Source organism: Salvelinus alpinus, chromosome 19, assembly GCF_045679555.1.
Source record: "Salvelinus alpinus chromosome 19, SLU_Salpinus.1, whole genome shotgun sequence".
Classification (NCBI taxonomy): Eukaryota; Metazoa; Chordata; class Actinopteri; order Salmoniformes; family Salmonidae; genus Salvelinus; species Salvelinus alpinus.
Genome location: NC_092104.1, coordinates 34,858,629 through 34,872,097, shown reverse-complemented (window position 1 = coordinate 34,872,097; position 13,469 = coordinate 34,858,629). Strand labels below are relative to the sequence as shown.

The 13,469-nt window shown below is 39.4% G+C and overlaps 1 protein-coding gene across 1 annotated transcript; it reads left to right on the top strand.

The window, feature by feature from the left end:
• Positions 1-3,408: 3,408 nt before the first annotated feature.
• On the top strand, positions 3,409-13,219 carry egr3 (early growth response 3). The gene is made up of 2 exons (XM_071353184.1): positions 3,409-3,881; positions 7,138-13,219. The coding sequence occupies exons 1-2, from the start codon at positions 3,728-3,730 to the stop codon at positions 8,244-8,246; spliced, it is 1,263 nt and encodes a 420-aa protein (XP_071209285.1). The 5' UTR covers positions 3,409-3,727; the 3' UTR covers positions 8,247-13,219.
• Positions 13,220-13,469: the final 250 nt, after the last annotated feature.

Sequence of the window (13,469 nt, the reverse complement as noted above, 5' to 3'; positions counted from 1 at the left end):
CCTCACGAGGAGTTTATTGGGCTATACAGGGTGTCGGAGACAACAGGCGAGGGCATTGCGAAAGTGGCAACTGATGTGTTGTTGAGGCTCAATTTGCCCATGTCTGGCTTACGTGGGCAGAGTTACGATGGTGCCTCAAACATGGCAGGAAAATACACAGGTGCACAGGCAATTGTGAGGAGGCAGCAGCCATTAGCCCTCTATGTCCATTGTGGAGCACACTGTGTAAATCTGATTACACAGGCTGGCTGCTCAGCCTCCCCACTGATCCGGGATTCCCTTTCTTGGGTCCATCAGTTAGGTGTCCTCTATGGTCAGTCAGGAATGTTTAAGAGCATGCTTGAATCAATTGCCACGTCCAAAGATACAAATCTGACCACCCTGAAACCCCTATGTCCAACAAGGTGGACTGTGCGGAATACTGCTATTAGAGCTGTGCTAGGGCAGTATGAGCGGGTACTCAGCAGCCTAGAGGAGATGTCACACTTGCCTCTGCTGTTCTTGGAGAGCTTGAATGTCTAAATATTTCACTGCAGAAGAAAACTCAGACTTTCTCTGGTATGCAGGCTGCAGTCGAGTGTGTGCGGTCATCTCTTAGGGGCAAGAGAAATGACGAAAGCTACCTTGCACTGTATGAGAAAGCAACAACTTTGATTGACTCTATTGAATCCATTGAGACGCACTCAAGACGATTTGCTGGCAAAGCAGTGGATCACTATAGGGCAGAATTTTTTTAAGTGTTGGATGGTGTGGAGGTTCAGTTTGGCGACCGTTTTGACCAGGACAGTCTAAACGTCCTGCAAAAGTTGGAAAGAGCGCTTCTCACGGGGGAGTTGGATGAGTCTCTAGATCAGTACCCTGAGCTGAACATAGATTCTCTTTCAGTGCAGATCCCTCTCTTTCACAACAAATACCCCTGTAGCAGCAGTGGAGAGGCAGCAGAGGTCCTCAGGAGGCTTCCAGTGGAGGTGCGGGGGTTGTTTGACCAAGTTGAGGTGCTGATCAGAATTTTGTTTGTGGTGCCAGTGTCTTCATGTGAGGCTGAGAGGAGTTTCAGTGCACTCCGCAGGTTAAAGACTTGGCTACGGGCCAGCATGGTCCAAGAGAGACTGAACGGCGTAGTTGTCTGTAATGTACATAAAGACAGGCTGGATAGTCTTGCGGGAAAATATCTGCCAGCAATTTGTTGGATCCTTTGAAACCTACAAACATGTGTTTGTTTATTTTGTTCAGTAGTGTGTATAGCAGTGGTTCTCAACCTTTTTGGGGTACTGGATCCCCTGCATATTTTGAGGCAAGGCAGGCAAGGTTTTGAGCGGTCCTCAGGGACCTCCACTCTATATTATATGTAAACTTACTGGAAACCTTGTGGTACTGACTACATTCATTACACTTTTTTATTTCACGGACACCTTGCAATTAGTCCATGGACCCCTGTTGGAGAACCCCTGGTGTAATTGATATTTGTTCTTTTGTTTAGTAGTTTTCAGTTTTTAGTACATGACAGTACACTTACAAATGATTTATTTAATGTTATTTTATTTAAAATTGCATACTTTGTGTGACATACTTGTCCATAGCTGCTGTTTGAAGAGTTGAGACACTGACTGAAGGATATTTTGTTTGATTTATTTGGGTTTTCCTACTGGCCTTTCTTGATATTGCTGGTTGTAAGTATGAATACCTGCATACATACTGGACTGATAAGGAACACTGCTATAACTATTATTAGTAGTAGTATTATAATGATTTAAACAAGTTGGGACAACCCTTCAGTTAACTACTGTACCTAACAATTATCCAGTAGTAGTGATTATGGTCCCTCAATATACATTTAACATATTACAACGTAGGCTGTGTTACAGCACTACTTTTGGTGTCCCCCTCAGGAATTGCTCCTGAGAAAATGTCATGTAATTGTCCCCTCCAAGGTTGATATCAGATTTTCGCCCCTGCAGTAGGCCATACACAACAGTCGTCAAAGGAAGCACCTCACAAACAAGGGAGGGTCTATTAATTGGGTAAGAAACACTTAACATTTTGTCTCTCAGGTTCCTCATATTGTTGAATTATGACCCATGACGTTGTGTCATCTGTGGTTCAGATCTCTTTTCCACTTACCAGTGGCTTCACCGGAACTTTACTAACCAAATATAGACTTCGAGGGGCGGTGCCGGATCAATGCCTTATTTGGAGTTTCCACTTCAGTCAAAGCAAGCCTGTGGCTTCACAGAGCGCTTGCAATATTTACAAGCGATTAACTCTGACAATTACTGTCTTTGTAAACCAATGTTGGTGCATGAAAAGGCTTTTAGAGTGTAGAAGGACAATTAAACCCCATGCGTTATGTTGTGCAAGTTAGTTGTTTCATGATGCACTGTGTGGGGATGATTATTTATTTTTTGCACATAAAGTGAGAACGAGTTCAAGCAGGACTACTCTACTGTATAGGCTACAGCTCAACGTCATGAAGCCAGTGTGGTGCAACATTATGACAAGAGACACACAAGTTGGGGTCATTGAGCCCACTGTAATCAAAAGTCTTAATTGGAGTACGCATCCATAAAACTGTATTTGCCTCGTATGGATTTTGTAGGCTATAAAGCCATTATTTAACTATAATGTGTAATGATGCAATACATGTGTATAATACTGTACATGTACATACATTTAAGATGTGAATATAGTATTCATGACTTAAATCACGCTAAAACATTTTCAAGAGAAGAGTTGACATGCCCTCTTCAGAATTTTACGCACAGTTGTCTCCGGCGGGCATATTGTGTATGGATTCAACTGGTTCAGTAGGTAGGCTATAGCATAGCTTACCTTTACAATGTTCACTAGCCTATATGTTGAAAGCTGAAAACTGTCACCCATGCAAATGTGCAATAACCCGTTGTCTAGCCAAATTTGTATATTTTCATTTTTATATCACAACGAATAATTGCGATGATTTTGCAAAAGCAGCTTTACACATTAATGGATATGATGATTCTAATGGCATTTTGACCAGAAGGATTATGATTTGTGGTTCAGTTGTCAGTGTTCCAATATGACAAAGGATAAAAGTGTAATGTGTTCTCAAGGACAACACGAATAGCTCGTATCAAACAACATGCTTCATTACAAAGCTATGCCAATTGGTTGAAAACTTTATAAAATGTGAGTTCGTCTACAGGTAGCACAGTAGACCAACACAGGCTTCGCTCCACGGAACTCATCCGCCGCTTGAGACTGTCTTACTGCAACAGACTCTAATGTTTCCACTATGAGGTGCTTCCATTGGTGACGTGTTATGTACGGCCTGGCTTTGTGTATCCATAAATGGTCATCTACGTCACATAAATGTTCCGTCCCCCTATTTAATACCAGCAAGCGCTGGAGTTCCCTATACGAGCAATAGAGATCAGCGCTACACTTGTGCAACCACCACGGTTTCATTGATTCACAGACTTTAAACTCCCAACAAGCAAAAAACAGGAATCATTGTAGATTAGATTAATAACAATTGCCTGTGACAATTCAGTTCGACTGTATCTCAACGGAGAGATATCAACGCTGTCTCTGAAGGGAACTTGGATAGCCTACAACATCTAGGATTTTTTCCCCCTCCACTCTCTAACCCTTATAGATCATCATCTACTGTGTTTTCGATTTGAAAACACTGTTCGTGATCTATTCGGACACCTGCACGTTGCCATTTATGTCAGACTAAATAACTGCTATGACAGGGAAACTAGCGGACAAGCTCCCTCTTACCATGAGCAGTTTAATTAACACGATTCCTGACAGTCTTTACCCAGAAGAGGACATTCCGACGTCTATGAACATTTTCACCAATACGGATTCTATAAACCACTACTCGCAAATGAATACAGGTAAGAATAGTTTACTTTGTTTGTGATGTGATTGGGTCTGTTCTATCAAGGCTCTGTTTTATCTACAGCGCGTCTCAGCTGTGGAGCGCATGCAGGCACCGCAACAGTTGTCTTGGTGCTCGCGCGCCGCGAACATCTTCTAGGCACCTGTTTGCGCTTCTGGCTGTTACGCACTGACTCGATCTCATTTGAATCGAGTCTGATCTTGTTTTTGATAACATATTTCACAAAGGTTAGATACTACTATTTTGATGACATGTAAAACAAGTGCTGTTAGTGTTAACCATATGAGAGGCAAGCATTTATGCCAGAAATATGATGCGTAGTTTAACGATGTCCAAGCCTATGAGATAAGGTCACGATTTTACAACCTGCAATTTAAATGCAAGGTCAAACAGTAATTAATAGTATCATGAACTTATCTGCTCTGGTGAAAACTTACACAAAATGATTGGCATGCCTTTAAAGTGAAAGTAAGTATACAAACGTACGAATTGGCGTAAGATTCATAGATAAAAAAATCATACATCTAGGCCTATTCACCAAAACAAAAACATAAATTGACCTGGTATGAAAGGCCTATATATTTTTTGTTAAATTAAACTGAAGCATGATAAAGCCATCGTTTTGTTGATTGATCGTCCATAAATACATGTGCCACTGTAACCAAAACGACAGTTGCATACATTCATTATGTCTAGTCAACATTAAATTAATCAATTCATTAATAATTTTTTGTATATTTGTCGACAATTTAGATATTGTTTTTGGATTGGGCTAAGGTGGCATGGCCATCCCCTATATAGTGGGCGTTCGACCGGCGCTGCATTTCAAGCTTTCCCATGCCTAGTCTCACGAGTATGCTAGGCTATAAGCCTTATAGCATTCTGTACGACCATAATGATTAGGCTACATATACAAATGTATGTCTTGGTTCTCACTGGAATGCAAGTCTCCAGAGGACAGCAACTTTCATTTTCAGAGATGTGTGAAATAAAATGATAATGTCTTCTGTTAAAATTGAATGCAAGTGTTTGTCAATTCTAAAGTGAAGTTTAGATGAACATGTTGGCCAACTTTAATATGATAATTGAAACGAACCTTGATAGCAGCACATACATGTTTTCAGATCAAATATGCTTCAGACACACCAACATATTTTATTCAAATTTAGATCCAGCAGTACCATATTATACACATTTCAATTGGACCTCGGGAACTGTATATCAACACACGAGGAATTACAATTTTATGGTACCCTATTGAAAGTGTGTCACTCAAAAATGAATGCATTTGACAATAAATAGGCCTACTTGTTGTTAGAGTTGTGGTTAGCCGCAAGCTAAAGATAAAGGCCTATACAGTCTTTAATAACTTAATTAAATATAATGCGTAATTATATAGCCATCTGTAGTGTCAGTATTGTTTATAAGTTCATCAATGTATACTTACAATTGTCCAAATATAATCGATATTGATTATCAAATATCTATGGATATTTGTTATTTGTCAATATGTTAGACCTATTACTTTGCAAAGTAAATGTAGGCTAAATTGTAGATAACCTTTACAAATATATGACTGAAGACACAGCACCAACCACGTCTAATTCTAATATTGATATATGTTCTATCATTACCCGTCCCGGTGCCCTAGTACAGTAGCAAAATGACATTTGCTCTGATATAAGTAGGCCTATCACCTCTCGATACTCAGAGAAACAGCATTGTTCTTATAACTAATCGGAAATAAATACGATTTTTGAAATACGTCATGGCGATGAAAACCCTTTGACATGCCTCACACCTTAGATTAGCCAAGTGTTTGCCAGGTAGCCATCAATGTATGATAATCTAACATGTTCATGTCATATCATATCCGACTGGATATTTTCATTCAAATCACACACATTGTGATAGCTATTCCCTATGATGAGCAACCTTTTGAAATACCTAGAGCCAGGTGTTAAGTCCCTTGTGCAAGTGGTGTTCTCTCACAATATTTACCCCAAAGTTATAATACCAGCTCAATTTAGAGCAACATCTGTGACACTGCTTACATTTTATTTGAACTCAAACAAATCAAAATATTGAGGAAGATTACAGCAAGATAGTGTCTGCCTTGTATTCCAATAGCCTACATGATGAAACACACTCCTAAGCTTTGGCAATTTTTTTAGGCTTGTTTTCTTCAACTTCACCTCCACAAGAATTCAAATATAACCTCATGTGTTGAATAGTTGTGCGAAATGTATGTAATTTTGGTTTTGTTTGCTTCATCATGCTTTGCCCTTAGCCAAATTCTGGTAAACAGACAGTAATTACTGGGACTGAATATATAAGTACCCCTGTGTATAATTTATTGTGACGTGAATGATTGGCTGATTTATCTCTGTTGATGTATGAATTCTGTAAAATGTTCTGCACAAAACTGTGCCAAAACTGCATTCATTTGGATGTTTTCATTGCAGGTGTCTGATATGATATTATATAATACCTAAGATAGACTACTACAGTACTAGTGAAAAACACACTGACAAAAGAGCAAGAAAGTTAGTGTGGACATAACATTTAGCTAGATGGCCAAATGTGCATTGCTATGACCAGATGTGCATAGCTGACCCAATGATCTGAGTAGGATGTATACTTTACAGTTGAATTTCCTCATTTTGAGTAGATATCTCGTTCTGCTAAAACCCACGCAGCTACATTGGACATGCATGTATCTGTGAAAATGCTAGCAGTGGTGTCTGGCTTGCACCCTATTGTGTGGAAATCAGATCTTGCCATTCAGTGTGGCTGTCCTCCTGTGAGACATATAATGACTGGATCAAAGGGGGTGTTTAGGTCTTGATTTATGAGAGCTTGTGGGATCTGAGAGAGAGAACACTGTCTCAGATGCACAAGTCAGTGGATAAACTTGCAGGTCTGACAGCACCGCTCACTTTTTCCTATGAACTGTATTGGGCTGCTTTGTTTTATGATTTTTTCTTGGCAGACTATATGCAGAGATATGCAGAGAAGCTGAATTTCGGACTAATCGAGGACTCTGACTGAAATCAAGCAAGTTCATATTTAGCGTAGTCTAGCGTAGTAGCTTCTAGACTTTATAACACTTTTCTGCACTAGTTGTACTGCACCCTTTCATGTGTGTTTTTTCAAACAGGTTCTGCTTTTAGTTATATTTCATTTTCATGTTATAACAGCTGGGTGAACTATTCATTAAAATGTATTTCATTTGTTTCCCTGTCATCCAGATAATATCATGGATCTGGGGATGGGAAGTGATAAGGGAACCGCAGAGATCCAGTACGGCTCCAGCTTCCAGTCAAACCGCAGTGGGCAGACCGTCACCTATCTGGGGAAGTTTGCCTTCGACACTCCTCCGTCGGGTGGAATCGGGGGCTCCGGCTGGTGTTCAGACAACAATATCATTAGTTTAGTAAGTGCTGGCATCCTGGGTGTTTCCCCGTCGCCTGGCAATATCACCACACAGACGTCGTCCTCTGGGGCCAGCATGGGCGGCCAGTCCTCAGACATGGAGCAAGTGTACGGTCCACCACTGCCCGCCTATTCCACCTGCAGCGAGCTGTACCAGGACCAGGTCTCCTTCCACCACAGCCCTGCCACCAGCACTGCCCTCGGCTACCCCGGCAATGACTATCACACCACCTCCAAGCCCTCCATGGACGGGAGCCTTTTCTCCATGATCCCAGATTACAACCTCTTCCATCATCAGGGTGAGGTTGGCGTGATGGAGCACAAGCCCTTCCAGTCCATGGACCCAATTAGAGTCAACCCCCCACCTATCACACCACTTGAGACCATTCGAGCATTCAAAGACAAGCAGCAGATTCATCCAGGTTTCATTGGCGGGCAGCAGCTTGCTCCTCAACACCACCAGCCACCACAGACGCTAACACTCAAACCCATCCGACCACGGAAGTACCCAAATCGACCCAGCAAAACCCCTGTGCATGAGCGGCCTCATGCCTGCCCAGCAGAAAACTGTGACAGACGCTTCTCCCGTTCAGATGAACTGACACGCCACCTCCGCATCCACACGGGTCACAAACCCTTCCAGTGCCGCATATGCATGCGCTCCTTCAGCCGAAGTGACCACCTGACCACCCACATCCGCACGCACACGGGCGAGAAGCCCTTCTCCTGTGAGTTCTGTGGACGCAAGTTTGCCCGGAGTGACGAGCGCAAGAGACATGCCAAAGTTCACCTCAAGCAGAAGGACAAGAAGCCGGCTGACAAGGGGAGTGGGGCAGCTGGCAGCCACAGCTCACCCCCCAGTTCCTGTGGTGGCAGTGGAGGGCCCAGCGGTGGCAACATCATGACTGTCACTACCTGTGCTTAGGATGGATCATCACCATGCTCTAACATAAGACTGAGGAAAGGTCCTATCCACAATGAGACAAATAGATGACTTTTTCTCTCACTTTTTCTCTTACATTCTCCTCATTTTTAATTCCAGGTAATATTTCCCTCCTCTATTTGGAGATGGGCTTGTTTTGTTGTAAGAGTAGGGTAAGGAGAGGACATAGACGGGAGGGCCAACAACTGTGTGAATGCCAGCAAGCAGATGGGCATCATGGCACCGGCTGTCCAAGAGGACATGGCATATCATTGAGAATTCAATTCAAGTTTCTGAAGTCATATCATGTCTTGTGTTTTCTGAGAAATTCACCAAGAATCTTGACTGAGGAGGGATTCAAACATTTTTGTACAATTGGGTTGAGACTGAATTACAACTAGGCATAGAATAAGGTGAGCTATGTTTGGGATGTATGCATTTATTTCATCTGGTTGTTAAAAGTGCAATTGGTTGTATTTGTGTACTGTTGTTGATACCTTATTTACTGCACTTTCGATTGCCTGTCTTTTGTTGAAAAAGTATTTAATTATATTGTTTTTTTTTATTGTTTCTCAACATAATGTGCCAAACATATGGGGATAATAATGACTATGTTTGTTTTCTTAATTGTGCCTGTGATTAACCAAACATTACAAAGACATAAACTATGTTTCCGACATTGATTTTAGGCAGATTGGTAGCCTCAAAATACTCGAAAATAGTTTTGATTTTAGTAGCATTTTTGCAATTATTTGCATCACAGTTACAGTTCAATGGTTCAAAAGTATTTTGCTATAAGCTCAAAACATGAGCATTAAAAAGCCCAGGGATCATTGGCTTTGTCCATCCAAACATGATGCTGTGGTCAATGGACCAGTATTTGGTGGTAAACTATTGTGGTCTGATGCACACTCAGTGAAATGGATTGCAACATTAATGGTAAATAATCATGAACCAATGACACATTTTCAACATGTTCACTACAAATTACACACATCCATGAAAGATAGCCTACTAAGATGTCCAAGATAAATAAATATATATATATATTAGTTTTTTTTAAGTTAATATATATATTTTAAGTAAGAGTGTTTTATGTAGCTTTCATCTATCTTCCGAAGACTCCTCTTGGTCATATTTATAAGTGCATTTAAGACACATTCCACCAATCTTGAAATTAAATGTTGAGAGCGTAGAGAAAAAGACTGAAACATTGAAATGCCTGCCTCTGTAAGCTATTGCAAGCCGACAACAAATCTGGATAAAAGCAGAGATGAATTAGAGGGCCTTTTATCTGCGCTTTCACTGATAGAGACCTGCCAGCTACATGCATGTAATTAGAGATATTGTCAAATGAAAGGGACGCAAATATTTTGCATATTGTTATGATGAGCAACACCTGTAAGAACTACCATAGAATCTACATGATATTTCCATTTTTACACCTCCTACTGTTTTGAGAGATTCTGAATTTAGAAATTAGGGATTATTATTTTTTCTACAGTGAGAGATGTATACAGGTATATTACTTAAACTTGTGTACTCAGATTGTGGAAACTTCAGTATTAAATTGTGCATTTGTGTGCAAGTGTATTTAGATGTACACTATATAAAAATGCACACATTTCTAACTGACTGAATGCTTGTGCAGAAGGTGTCTTAAAATGCTTACTCTAAAGTAATGATACTGCAGGATGTTCTGTGAAAACAAGTCATTGCAAAAGACTTTGGAGCATTGAGACAGTGCCAAATTGGGTGCCTTATCTTCCATTTCAAAATGATCTAATATTATTTGTACCTACTGTAGGGTTGTAAGTGGGAAGTGGTTTGAGGAAACACTAATGTGTTCTTAATAAGAAAAATAAACAAAAAACATTTTTGAACAAAAATCGTGTGTATTTCAATTGCAAACAAACCTGTAATGTATTGGATTCCAAAGTTCAGTCAAATATATGAAAAAGGATAAGCCTAGTACACAGTATGCAAAACAAATCATCATTTTTATTTGATCAGTAAAGCAATATACAATTTTACAAATGCCAGGTCTGGCATTGACTGAAGGCTATACACTACTTGATTGGCTCTAGATTCAGAAAATTAATTTCTTAGGTCATACTGATTAAAAAATGCACTCAAATGCGTCAAATCTATAAAACCATTAAACAAGCAGTTTCACTAATTATAACACTGTATAGGTATAGCTAATAATGGATAATACCAGTCATTGCAGGGATGTGAATCCAAACTGTTTGGAAATTGATCCACTACATTAGATTGTTGTCTTCACTGTGCTCAATGCTCTTGTCAGCTGTGGTCTTGATGTTTTTCTAGGATGTCTTTCCCCTGAAAGGACAGTTATTTTCCCCTCCTGTCCCATCAGGCCCTGTGTGAAATAATTTCTGCACCACAGTCGAATGTGTTCTCTGTGTGTTTGATATGGATTACTTATTGTCATAGCAGATGTGCCTGATAGTAAAAACTTTCAGAAATCTTGATTGAAAATGTCAACAATAAGAATTTACAAATGCATTGCTCTCTGAGAACACAGAATTCTCCAATGTGCTTCCAAGGCCATATTCCCTCTTTCCTGTACAAACCGGTTTTCATTCCTGGGCTTCCTGGCGAGTGTCCACTTATTTTCCAATTAATTTGGCCCCAGAGAGTCTTTCTCCAGTTCATCTACTGTAAATGGGTAAATTAGCAGACCCTTTGCATTGTCTGAAAGTGTTGGCGAGTTCACACAAACAGTATCATATCACTTATTATGTAAATCAATGGCTTTATTGAAGTGCATTTTAGGACACTTGTATTCTTGGTGACAATTATTATTATTTCCTGGACTTTGCTTGAGCTAGTTCGATGTATGGAAGGAATTTTAAAAGAATTGATAACTGTTCATGAATAAAGTGGAAAAATAAAGGATATAGAAGTGGAATGTAGATGATTACAGTCTATCTATAATGACACTCAAATAACACTGGTCTCTATTGAATCAAAACTGTATCAATTGAAGTGTGATTTGCCATAAGCTAAGTGAAGTCTAAAAAACCATATGGATTGGAACCCTTGAATTTCTTCATTCAGTTCTGGCCTTTAATGTTGAAAGTGTGTACACAAGCAAGTGAACCCATCTTAACTTTTCTGGGTGATTGAGGGGATATAATTCTCAACAGCTGAGACAGGGTTGGCTCTCAGGTGGAAAGGGTAAACATAATCTATATCAGTGAACACCGAACGTCTCCAAGGATTTGGTGTAGACATAATTTGCTGGTTTGGAATGTTGTTTAAGCATCTTGTGCATTAGAATGATGCCTTCATTCTTTTAAGGGTACATGGTGTGTAAAACCATAGAAAATGAGCAAAATACCTTCTGAATTATTCTGTACTTTTTCATTCAGCCAACATGGTTCAGCAAGAAAAGCCTTTCAGTAAGAGTAGAATAACAAAGACAGTTTTCAGAGATCATATAGCAGCCCTGTGGATTTGATGCTCGTATCTGAAAGTTCAAATGTTGAGTTTCTGGTATTGGATGAGATTTGGTTTTAAAGAATACTGTGTTTATCTAGATCTCGGTGAGAAGAGTGGAAGTTGTGCTCGGAAGAGAGGAGAATACGCCAACATATTTCTATCTGTCACCCAAAGACATGTAATTACAACATTGTAAACTGGATGTCATCTGTCACATTTCTGATTAATGCAAATTGCACAGTGTAAAAGCATGGTCTATATTACATATAACAATTTAAATTTTTTATTTCACATTACTGTTAAATATCAAACCACTGTCAAAAGATCTGAAAGTAAAAACTGTCCTCATGAATCATGATTCAATACTGCTTTGTTTGTCCCACATGATCTGAACACAGTACTTTCAGTAGTCGACATTACCATGTCAATTAGAGCTGAACTATTTCTAGACTGATTTCCATTTTGTTTTTGTCTTGCTCTGGTATGATTTGAGAGGATACGTTAAGTGTGTAAGAGATTAAAATAAGAGAGCTCCCTTCATATCTTCTCCTCATCATCCTGATGGTTCTGGGCTCAGTCTTGGACCCAAGCCAACCTTAACAGTCATGTTTGTGCCAAATTAGGTTGCATGGTTGGGTGATTAGGAACAATATGCAATGAGAACTCCACAGAAGCAACAAACGTAAATGTGACCTCAGTCAGCTTACGGCTCAAGACAGCCCTGTGCTGATGTCTGCGTTTACTCTTTTAATTTACTGCAAAGCTGCCTTTGTGCAAGAATATTAAAGACTGAAAGTAAACATTCCAAACAAAACCTCCATGGCCACTCTTGTACTAGGATAAAATCCTGCAGCTCTTCTCATCTTAATGACCCAAAAATGCTGCAACTGTTGAAATTGATGATAGATTGCTATCCTAAACGCTTATTTTGAGGATGGTTCCACAAATTGTCAATGTGGTCCATATTAAGTAGAGTAAGTTAACCTTTGGCAGATGGCACTCAAATGTTTTGGGGAAAATTGTATTTGTTATCTCCTGTTTCCTTTTCATTATATCTTCATGTTTGCATGTGCACGAAAAGGTTCCAAACATGTTTAGAGCGACCCTAAGGTTCTAAAGGTGGTGCTCAATTATTTTTATTTTATTATGCATGGAAATAATTATTACAATAAAAACATTAAACGTTAGTAAAATGGGGCAAACTGCGGAAATACAAATATGGACATTTTGGAAAATCACACTAGGATTTGAGAACTGTTTTTTGTTGGCTTCTTTTCAAAGAAAACAAGAGGCCTTGTTGAAAAAGTTGTGGATGTTTTTACTTCATGTTTTTCTATTACCTTATAATAAGGTCTTAATATAAATTCTGAATATTGTAATGACATGTATTATCCTTTTGTGGTGGGGAGATGTACTCCCCTCATTGTTAACTTGGCACTTCAGTTTGTTGTAACGCAATTGTTTTTGTTATTTCTATGTAAAGTACTTGAATAAAGAAAATGAAACTGTGTGCGTACCATTTTCAGTATTATATATATACATTTTAAAAGATAACATTCTTATTTAAAACATTTCAGAATGTACACAGACTCAAATTATCTTTGATTTGGTGGAGGAATAGGCCTGAAACATTCTGTTATATGCCTATCAACAGATGTAGACTACTATGGAATTACCATTTTGTTAGGCACACAGGTTTTAAAGAACTTAGAAAAATGGGATCTGCCTAGACCCACTGGTATGGCATCATACTTCCAT